The sequence below is a fragment of the Paroedura picta genome, chromosome 6, assembly GCF_049243985.1.
Source record: "Paroedura picta isolate Pp20150507F chromosome 6, Ppicta_v3.0, whole genome shotgun sequence".
Taxonomy (NCBI): domain Eukaryota; kingdom Metazoa; phylum Chordata; class Lepidosauria; order Squamata; family Gekkonidae; genus Paroedura; species Paroedura picta.
Genome location: NC_135374.1, coordinates 57,983,763 through 57,994,987, shown reverse-complemented (window position 1 = coordinate 57,994,987; position 11,225 = coordinate 57,983,763). Strand labels below are relative to the sequence as shown.

The window sequence follows — 11,225 nt, the reverse complement described above, 5'->3', positions numbered from 1 at the left end:
CCCGACTGCGTCTTCCAGCCACCCGCTCTAGGCCCCCTGGTCACAGCTGGCGGGACTGCAGTGAGGCGAGGGTGTGAGGGGCGCGCGCGCGCGGGTGCGTGTAGCGACAGATGAATCGAATACTTCCTCTGCTTGTTGGTTGGGCAGCACATTCCGATGGAAAGCGCTTTGCCGTTGGCCGGAGCGGAGGCTGGGCCGCCCTCCCTGGCGCCTGGAAGCCAGCGCCCCTGCCCTTCTTGCCGGAGGACACAGGACACAAAAGACTCACACGGACGCTGCCACGGACTTTTTGCTGCTGTTTATTTAAAAATGTGGAATCACTTTTTTTTGCAACCAAACAATAAATATTATTTAGCAACTTTTTCATTTATTTGTTTTATATAAAAATAAACAAGTAATTAAAAAAAATCTCTTGAAGGTGAGAGAGAAAGAAAGAGCCGTTATTCGGTAACAAGTGGGAGGGGGCTGTCTGTGCCATCAGCCGCCTCCGAATTATTCACCGCACAAGCAGTGTCGGGGTCTTCTATCGACTGGGTGAATTTTTTGGACAGGTGTTAAATTCAGGCAGGGAAGGAAAGTGTTATACACCATGAAAGGACAGGTCTTTAACCCGTTAAAGGTTGTGAAGAACAACAGAAAGCTCAAAGGGAACTTATTTGCATCAGATCAGGGCGTGTATTACAACACCGAAGCCCTCCCCAACTCCAAAAACACAAAGTCCCTTTCACAATGGCCACCCCATCGACTGCAGATCAAACAGGTCCGACTGAAGTGATGTGCGGCGAATTCAGCACTGCAGTTCCCCAAACTTTGGGCACGATCCGACTCAGATCAGACACCTTTAAGTCCCATTCTCTCCTACCTCTCAGGCTGCAGTTCGAAACACACAGTCTGGTCGTATTCTGCAAGATACATTTCAGAGTCAACGTGCAAAGGGGCCTGGCAGCACCTTATCATGATCAAACTAATGCCACTTTAAAACGTGGTGCATGTCAGCACTCCTAAGGAGAACGCAAGAAGGCTGCTGCTGGGATGGCGGCTGAAACAGTCTACTGCTAGATAAATATGTTTAGGATTGGCCGAAGTAAACACTTCTGAAATAATTTTTAACCACCGAACGCCCAGCGCCCATCGATAACAGAGAAACACCTCTAGAGACCCCCGTCCCCCAATAATATTTGGAGTGGCTTTTAAGATGGACAGCAGGGTCCTATTTGCGACATTAGGAGAACTCAGGCAGGGTGTGTGTGTGGAGAAAGGAGCAGCCACAAAATATTAGTTAAGGGAAAATGAAAAAGAAATCTTCAAAAGCTCTAGGCATGTCTCAAAAAGAATTGGCAAACTGCTGGGCAGCTGGAGATTCTCTGGTTTGGATGTACTTGTGCCTAACCGCTATCTGCATCTTCTATGAACAAAAACAGTGCAAGGCGGGTTTACACACAACTGAGAAAGAGCTTGGAGTGGCTGGAGATAGAAGGGCTCCCTCCCCCCCCCCCCCTTGGCTGGAAAAGTTGGCCAGGAAATGGGCCATGGTGGCTTCTGCACCTCCTTGCCTGGAGGGCTCTGTGAGTTCCCAGGCTGTTTAGGCGGAGCTGCTGCCAGCAGATTCTTCCCTTGCGCTGCTTGGAGCTGCTCCTTCCCCTTGGTCTGCCCTATCCAGCCCCTTGGTCTGGCCCTTCTGCGGGCCCTTCACTTGGCGTCATTGGTCAGTCTGGGCAGGCTGGCAGTGTTCATGCCGGAAACATGGTGGTGTGAGGGGGCAGGCACCTGGCACATGCTGCACGGGCAGGGCATCCCCCCCCAGTGTTGAAAGCTGCTGCCTAGGGGGGCGGTGGCGGTGGCGCCGGAGGGCGACTTGAGCAGGCCATGTGATGGCCGGATGGAGCTGACTGCAGCCAGAGCACCGGCGCTGGGCAGGGAGGCGCTGGAGACAGCAGTGGGGGGCAAGATAGGGTGGTGCACGGCATGGGCGACCGAATGGGCAGGCAGCGGCCCAGCATGGCCAACCAGGCCTCCGGGGCAAGCTGCGGCCGGCGGGTGGAAGCCGGTGGCGTGGTGTCCTCCGTAGATCTCGCTAAGGAGGCGCTTCATCTCCTCCAGCGAGTTGGTGAGCATGAGAATGTAGTTGCGTGCCAGCAGCAGTGTGGCGATCTTGGAGAGCTTGCGCACCGAGGGCCCATGTGCATAGGGCATCACCTCCCGCAGGCCGTCCATGGCAATGTTCAGGTCATGCATCCGCTTGCGCTCGCGGCTGTTGATCTTCAGCCGCAGTTGCTGCAGCTCCGGCTCACTCATCTGCTTCTTGTCCTTCTTGCACGTTGCTGAAGACGAGGAGGACGAGGACGAGGATGACGAGAGCGACGAGGGCGACTTGAAGGCCAGCTTGTCCACCATCACCACCCCGGCGGCACTCATGGCACTGCGCAGCTCGGCGCTCAGCTCGGCCGGGGAGTCATTGGGCGTCGAGGAGGACACGGTGCTGCCCGCTGCCGAGAAGCCACTGCTGCCCGCGCTCTTGCTCCGCGCTGTTGACACGAAGAGCTCGTCGGGCTCCGGGGACGAAGGGCGGCTTGACACCAGGCTCGCATCCGAGTCCATGGCCCTGCGGAGGGGAGCGAGAGGACACAGGCAGGCCGTGTCAGACAAGGGCAATGTTGCACCGTCTGAACGGGGAAGGCGCAAATGCACCCCGGCCCCGATGGCCGAGTGGAAGGGCGAAGGGACTCCTGCGGCCTCAACCCGACCCCCCAACCATTTACAGGATCGTAGTCTGGAGGACCCCATGCAGGACATCCTGCTGGGGGGAGGCTCACGTGAGGGCACACAATCCCACCCAAGCGAGCAGCACTCCTTCCCGTTGGAGAGCGACCCCCTGCCCTCTCGTAGGTCCGCGCCGTCCCACCCGCAGTACTTTGGCTCAAGCCCTTTGGACGACGAGTATCCCAAAGAAAGGCTTGGCAATGCAGCCAGGAGGGCCGCTTCCGGCCAGCCCAGCTTTCCTGAGAAGAAGCCTGCAGAGGACCCCCGCAACAGCGCTTCCAAAGGACGTGCGGCTGGATGACAGCCAACAGGCACAGGGCGTCTTCCGAATCAGGAGTGCCTCGTCCCCCTCCCCCCCCCCGCCAAGTCCTGCTCTCCGCCTCCAGCAAAACTACCCTGGATGTGCGGCGCAGTCAGCAACAGGGCTCAGTGCGAAGCTGTGGGTGTGGTGGGGGGGGCTGTTTCTTGCCCGGCGCTGAACTCCGAAGGATCCGCCCCCCCTCGACCAGCCGGTTAAGCGGCCCCCGGGCCCCGAGTGCTCCTCGCCTGGCAAGCCAAGTGGGGGGGGGGGGCGGGGCGGAGGGGTCCGGTCACCCGAGGCCGCTTTTGTCGGAGGACAGCGATGGGCCGTTTGGGAGCCATCCCGCCCCGCCCCCTCGGAAGCTCCTTGGAGAAACTTTCGCAGGCGCTGAAGTGAGCGGCGGCTCGGAGGAGCGCCTCGCTCTGCCCCTGTTGAGCCCGGCGGGTGAAGCGCGGCCGTCCTGCTGACGCCGGAGGCCGCGCCGGAGCAGCCGGAGCCCTTTCGGCCCTCGGGGAGCGCCGCGCTTGGCACTTACGGTTTGCAGGGCGGTCTCGCAGGTGGCTGGCTGGGTAGGTGGGTCGGCCGGCTCCCTCCAGCCCCGCCGGCGCCTGTCCCGTCCCGAGCCGAACCGAGCGCAGCACCAGCCCCGCGGGGCCCCTGGCGGGAGCCTTTATAAGCGCGCGGCCCGGGCGAGCTGGGCGAGAGCAACGTCATAGCCCCGGGCAGGGCGGTGCCAATGAGCGAGGCGCTGACGTCACGCCGACCAAGGCAGCTCCATGAAAACGGACTGGGGGCCCCGGCAGCCAATCGTCGGAGAGCTCGAGACCAGCCGCCGCGCACGGGGATGCCCCGAGGACAGACGGCGTCCGACCCCCCCTCAGCCGGAGAGAGTGCGCCGTCCCACAGACCCCTCCCTCTGCCCGGCCTCGCAGCCGCCCTTGCTGCCAACCCCTCCTCGCCCGGGCCTTCCACGGCGCCTCCCCCAAGACCACTGGACCCCTGGGGGGGAGGGGACGGGTTGACGCCGGTGGACTCTCAAACGCGCATCCCGCGGGGGCGGGGGGGGGGTCCTCAAATCCTTGCTCTTTGAATACTCGACAGATGTTGGTGGTCTTGAGCAGGCGCAGTGAAACCCAGGAAGCTGCCGGGGCTCCGAGCAGAACCAACCCCGCCCCCCCTGCCAGCTGCCTGGGAAGTGTCCCCCTGGCCCAGCGGGCTCCTCCTCGCCCCCCTCCCCATGCTGGGTCTTTGGGCAGCACGATCCCAGGAGGCTCTCCTCAGAAGGAAGCCGGCGCTTCTCGCAAGGGATTGCGGCCTCAGCATCTTGTTGATTGGGAGGCTCTGGATGAAAAAACAAAAGTTTCGCTTATGTTTGGGCACAAGCATGCGGAGCTCGACACGCGTTGGACTGCAGGGGCTTCGCCCGTCTGGGTGCCACCGCCAAATGCTGAGATATAAACATGTCACCCGGAGGCTCCTGGCGGTGCGTGGGGGGAGGGGGAGGCGGGGGCAGGCCGGTCTCCCCCCTCCGTCGGACCATGACCATTCGCAGGCTTCGGCTCCTGGCCGGCCCTTCCCAAGCGCCGCGCCCGCCTGAGTGTGTGTGTGTGTGGGGGGGATGCCCGCGTGTCCTCCAGCTGGCGGGCCAGGCCGCACTCATCCGTGAGAGATGCGCTTAAAACGCTAAGAAGGGACGCGTGGCGAGGGCTGCTCGTAACGGTTCGGGTGCGCACCCGTCCAGCCACGCGCAATCTGTCGCCGCCCTGGGCCTGGCCGCCGGCCACCCCGGTGCCCCACAGGCTAAGGACTGCTCTTGCACGGTCCTCCCAGGCAAATCCCGGGGGCGGCTGCGAAGGGCCTTCTGCCCGGCGTGCGGAGGTGGCCTGGGGACCCACGGATTCCCCCCCCCCAGGCTTGGCGGGCCCATTTAACGACAACTGTCGAGGGGCTGAGCCGGGTCAAGTGAAACGCTTGTCAGTCCCCGCTCGGTTCCCTGCGCAGGCGATGCCGCCGAAGAGGCCCCTTGGGAGAACTGCCCAGAGCTCCAGAGGACTGGGACAGGGCGCAACGCCGGATTGGGCGGCAGCGGTGCCCTGTGCGTCGGGAGCCCTCCGGCGGCCTTGCTCCGGAGAGGGCCGGTGCGGGCAGGAAGCAGCCTCCAGGCGGGCATTCACCTCTGAATGAGGCTGCCCTGGCTCGCCGCCCAAGGCCGGTGACAGGGCAGGGGTTCGCTCGCCTGGCTTCGCCCGCTCGCCTTCGTCTGGCGGGCGGCGGGAGCTTCTTCCCGCTTCCCCTCCTGCCCGGCCCGGCTGCATGGCCTCTGGGGGGCGCCCAGCCCACCTCGCCCCGACGGACCCCCAGGCGCCGCCCTTGGCGCAGCCGCCTCGCCTTGCCTCGGGCACTCCTGCCTGCCGAGGCCTGCTGCGGCCGCTTCCGGCGCCAGGTGGGGCTGGCTGCCCAGGGCGCAGAGGCCTCACACTCAGGCTGCAGCAGCTTCCCGCAGCCCACGCCAAGCGGACGCCGGCGGGAGAGCTTCTCCACGCAGGCCACAGCGCGGCCCCGGCCTCCGCCAGCCGCAGGTGACGCCGAGACGGGCCCGCTGCCCCCGAGCTGCGCTGTCCGAAGCCGGAGCCTGTCTGGGCCTTGGGGTGCCTGAGGGATGCGCGGGGTCCCAGGCGGGGGGGGGGGGGCGCGTCGTGTTGGTCTGCAGCGGCGGGACAACGTTGGGCTCCAGCGGCACCACGAAGACCAACGAAGTCTCCTTCTGGCTATGAGCTTACGTGCGCAGACACCCTTCTTCGGATACGGATGTCTCCCGCTTCTGGAGACGCGTGCGTGCCCACGAAAGCTCAAGCCCAGAAGGTAACTTCGTTGTTATTTCATCTGCTGCCCAAAGAGCGTGTCGTTCCCGCAGGCGCTTTCACACCGAAGGCTACTAAGAAAGCGGAGGGGGGAAGGGAAGGAGGATCGGCCAGGAGAGGAGGCGGCCCTCCAGTGCCCTCCAGTGCCCGGGTCCTCGGTCTCGCTGGACAGACGGCTTCGTTCTTCTCCAAAGCGGATACAAAAGCAGGCGGTTGGGTCACCCGACCCGGACCGCTTGGGAAATGCCTTCCTCTGATGGGGCTCCTGCCCTCCACGACCATTTAGGCACTGAGAACTTCACTGCCCCAACTCCCATGCAGGAGCACAAATTGGGGGCGGATGAGGTGCACAAATGCTTCCTGCCCATGTGGGTGCAGGACGAGGTGGGGCAACCAGCCAGGACTAAAACTCCAGCCTGCAGCCCGGCATGAAACCACCTGTGCATAAACGGTCCAGGAGATGCAGCTGCTCCGGGCCCCCCTGGGGACACCTTGCCCTTGTTTCCGGGCAGAGGCGACCCCCCCCCCGTCTCCCAGCTTCAGGGGCAGGGAGGGAGCGGTCCAGAGACATCCCGCTCAAAATCCGGGGGTGTACGTGGGCGGGGAGGGGGGCGTTTCTGCACGTGGCCAGTGGTTTTTGGCCTAGAGGTGGCCACCTTCCTGTTGGCAAGCCGGGAGCTGCTTGGGAGTCCCTGAGATAAGAGACCTTGTGGCAGCGGCGGCGGGTTGGAGGTGCGGGAAGCGGGGGGGGGGGACTTCCTGAAGGGCCTCGCCATCCACCCGGACGGCCTTCCTCCGCCATGGACTGCGTGGCTGCCGGGCTGAGGCTCCACTGGCCAACTGGATCTGGAGGGGGGGGCAGCAAAGTCCCGGAATCCCGCCCTCCCTCCCATAAAAAAGAAACTTGCCACGTCCAACAGGAAGCCTTTTAAAACCCCAGCTCTTGGACGGGCCTTGCCAAGTGTGCGAGCTCTGTCCTGGCCGCCGTGTGGAGCGTGGGGTCAGGGCCGGAGAAGGCCCCCTTCCCCCGGGAGAGCCGGCCTGAGTGGTTTGAGTGCCCAATATACCCTGCCCCCCACGAAGCAGGAGCGTGCCCCTCCCGGTGTCCGCCCCCCTTCCGGCCAGCCAGGCGCCGGGCCCCGCTGCCTCCTGAAAGTACCTCTTTCGCCCCTAGACAGCCCTTTCGGGGACCGCTTGGAAAACAGGCCAAGAGGTAGAGAAAACTTTCAGGCCGCCTTGCTTGGAGAGCCCAGGAAACACCCAAGGTGAAACTGCAGGGCAGGTGACCAGGCTGAGCCCCCCCCCCCCGCACCTTCCCCCCAGAATGCATGAAGGAGCCAGAGAAGAGGAGCGTTGTTTTTTCTGCATTCCCATTTTTCACTGCCCGGAAGGATTCTCAAAGTGGCTTCCCTTCCTCTCCTCACAACAGACACCCTGTGAGGTAGGTGGGGCTGAGAGAGCTCACCGAAAATTTGACTGGCTCAAGATGGAAATTTGATGCACTTTATCTTGGCAGGCCAATACAGATAACTGATTTGCCAAGCGATTTCAGACCCAGTTTACCAAGTTTGTATTCACTCACAATAAAATACAATATATTAAAGAATCTAGGGTTACTTCTGAGTGTGTACATTTTTGAATACCTTTCTGCTGGCCAATCAGTTATACTCCCCAACATTTTGCTTCTTCTGTTTGCTTTTTTCCTCTCTGCTGAGGAAGGTAGCTTCCTGCTGAATGATCTGGAGCAGGGGTGGGCAAACTGTGGCCCATCTGATGTCTGTGGACTACAATTCCCATGAGCCCCTGCCAGCAAATGCAGCAAATCTGGAGGGCCACAGTTTGCCCACCCATGATTTGAAGAGTTGTTTCATGGGCCAAAAGTAATTGGGGAACCAGTAAATGAGACCCATGTCCTGTGCAGGACTTAGACTTGTCCTGAGTGCCAAAGGAATCATCATCTTTATTATTAATTCTTACATCTTGCAGGATTTAAGCTCCAAACTTGTTTCCAGTGCCAGGAAGATGGTCCCAAGAGCTTCTCTGAGGCATGATCTAAAAGAATAGTACTTTCAACATATATTCCTATTTCCCTCTTTTCTACTCTGCTGAAGAAGCCTGGGACAGACAAACTTCCAAAGGTGCCCCCAGACCAGTCCCTCCAGCACCTACTTCTCCACTCCCCGTGCGTCAAACAAGGCAGTGTAATTCGGATTTCCTTATCTCACGTTATCTACGGGGCTGCCAAAATCTCAGAAGCCCCACCGAGAAAAAAGTTGGCAACTGTAAAGAGGGTCTCTCTTGCTTACAATTCTCAGATAATTTCCGAGCAAAGCGAAAAGCCCGTCCAGCTGGGGAACGTGTCCGCCACAAAGTTCTCAGCATGCCTAGGTGCAGCAGAGGCTGCTTCCTCCATTTCAGTCTCCAGGATTCCATTTGCCTCTTTTCCCTTCCTCATTTCATTTCTTTCGATCCAGGACTTCTTGCCCTCTTCCAAAGAGCCACAAGCCTCAGTGCTCCCAACAACTTCTTTCCGATTCATCCAGGGTTTCTGCAACTTTCATCTGACAATCACCTGCTTCTCATCTCCAAAAAATCTAGTTCATTAAAGAATAGGTGAAGTCACACCTTCCCCTGATCCTAGAATCCTTTTGGAAGTGGGCGTCTATACGGCAAATCCATCACTCTGTGCATGTCACTGTTTGTTGCTCAACAACTGATGGAACAAACACGTTGCACAAAGCAATCCATCAGCCAGCACTTAGAAGTAAAAACTGCTTTCCTTTTAAAAGTCTGGCCTTGTGAGTTCTTTTCACTCTGTGTTACAGTGATGCCATTTTGCTCATCTGCATTTTCACAAAGTCTTCTCGTTGAGCGACACCAGCCAGCCATGACCCTGCCGCACACAAGCCAAGGCTTCCACAAGGCAAGGAAGTGAAGTGGCTCTGTGTGGCCATTTGAGGGGGCGAGTGGACAGGCAAGTCAGTCAGAAATTTAGTTCACAGGTGACCTTGGCTGTCAAGCACAGTATATTTCACTGCTGAGCATAAACACCAAGAAATCGTGACATCTCTAAAAATCACTTTCTGATTGCTTTTGATTTCTGAAGTCATGAGTTAGAAAGCCTGGGAATTGCTATTACAGGCATCTAGGGCCTGAACAAGCCACGGGTAAACTTTTGTGTCTGGTTTGGGGTTTTTGCCATACTTTACTAAATGTATTAATGTCTAATGTTAGCTAAGGTGGTGCCTTGATATTGCTCTATTTTAAAGGTTCCTTCAACATTTATTGCCCTTTCTCATCTGAACTCTGTGTGTATGTGCTAAGTGCTTCCAACTTACAGTGGCCCTATGAAATATGGCCTCCAAAATGTCCTGTCATTAACAGCCTTTCTCAGTGCTTGCAAACTACAGCCGCGAGTTACTTGTCAGTCCATCCATTTCATGTTGGGGCTTCTTTTTTCCTTTTCCTTTTCCTTTTGATTTTGTTTTTGGCTTATCTATAACATTGGGAAATCAACAGTGCAGCTTCTTTGCACTGAATTCATTGGGGCTTCTTTTCCTACTGCCTCCAACTTTTACTCACAATACTGATTTTCCCAAGGACTCTTATCTTCCCCTCATGTGACCAAAGTATGATAGCCTCAGTGTAGTCATTTTAGGGAGAGTTCAGGCATGATTTGACCTAGAATGCTCCCCCCCCCCTTTTTTTGTCTTTTTTAGCAAGCCACAATATTCATAGGGGCTTTACGCACTGGGATCTTTGTAGCAAATTGGTCACTGAATGAAAAATCGCCATTTAAAATAGTGGAATTCGTCGTTATGCATACCTGCCTTTGTAGTGGAATCCAGTTGCGTTTTGTAGCGTTTCCCACAAGCTTCCGGTCTCGGCAGAAATCGCTAGAAAGGAAGCGCTATTGCCGAGCTCGTCCCGCCCCTGGCCGTCAAGCAGCCAATGGGCAGCCGTTAGCATGCTCCCAAACAGCCCCTTTCCCTTTAAGAAAAGTTAAAAAAAAAAAAAACAGACCCATTGCAACGAATCTGTGTTAATTCGTTGCAACGGAGAGACCCATCCAGCTGCCTGGTGTGTTTGAGCTGTCGTTTGATCGTTGCCACGCTCCCTCCGAGTGAAAAAAAAAATCCCCCCCCCTCTCACGGGCCCGATTTTCGGCTGAATGAATGTGTAAAAAATAAAGGGAAAATACATCAGCAAACGGGCTTCTCTGTTCTTTGTGCTTAGTGACTGAAGGGGAGGGACTGAAGCCGGGGAAGCCTCTAAACTGAAAGAGGCTCGCTGGTGCATTTATCCCCGCTCGCTCGGAGAAAAAAAAAATGGCGATCGCTTCGCCGGAAGATCAGAGGAGAGAGCCAGGGAGAGGGACTTTGTAGAAACCGCAACAATGTTAACGCACAGGTCTTTTTCGCTAGTGTTGCAGATTGGTTGCAGGAGTGTATCGCTTTCCGGAGGGTGAATCCACTTTTGGGGATTTCCCTGAAAGCGCTACAAGGAAGCGCTTTTTGCAGATTGGTTTCAGGTGTGTGGCAGATTGTCGACGACGTTGTACATAACAGCAAATCAGTAGCGTTTTCAATTGGCAACCATTGTGCTATTTTGAAGGCGTGCAAAAAGCCCCATAATATTCTCCTCTAGTACCGTATTTCAAAATAATCACTTTTCTTCCTGTCAACTTTTTTCACTGTCCAACTTTCACGCCCATACATAGTAATGAGGAATATTATAGTCTGAATTACCCTGGTCTTGGTCAGTAGCAACATGACCTCACACTTAAGAATCTGTTCCTAAATTTCTTTTGAATCAACTCATTCTTATGTGGTCAGTAGCATGTTCCTGGTTTCTTTTACATGGGAACTTTCAATCCTATAGATCTGAGCTTGCATAAGTACCCTGTTTGACAGAGTATTTCAATTATGGTTAGGATGCCTAATAGTTCAATAAATTTGCCATGATTCAATGATCACCAGTAGTCACAAAGCCATGCGTGAGGGAGCTTATCCAATCTGGCGATCATGTTCAAAGGACAGAGCAGATAGCGGATCCGTGAGCATTTTCCCCCATAAAGTTATTTCTTAAAGATGTAAGCTCTGCAGAACTTGCAGTTCAGTGGAGCTCACTGTTGCAGAAATGTCCACTGAACTTTACATTTAAAATACCCTTGTCAATAAATAAATAGATCAAACATGATAGGATGGCATATTTTTAATTGTTGATGTAGTGGTATCATGCCGTCCCAGGCTTTAATGGAGTCTAGGATGACATTAAATGCACTAATGGTGTAACAGCTGAAC

General features: G+C 56.7%; 1 protein-coding gene across 1 annotated transcript; it reads right to left on the bottom strand.

The window, feature by feature from the left end:
- Positions 1-283: 283 nt before the first annotated feature.
- On the bottom strand, positions 284-3,742 carry OLIG2 (oligodendrocyte transcription factor 2). The gene is made up of 2 exons (XM_077342578.1): positions 3,597-3,742; positions 284-2,602 (listed from the first exon to the last, which is right to left on the bottom strand). The coding sequence occupies exon 2, from the start codon at positions 2,596-2,598 to the stop codon at positions 1,690-1,692; it is 909 nt and encodes a 302-aa protein (XP_077198693.1). The 5' UTR covers positions 2,599-2,602; positions 3,597-3,742; the 3' UTR covers positions 284-1,689.
- Between the last annotated feature and the right edge of the window lie 7,483 nt (positions 3,743-11,225).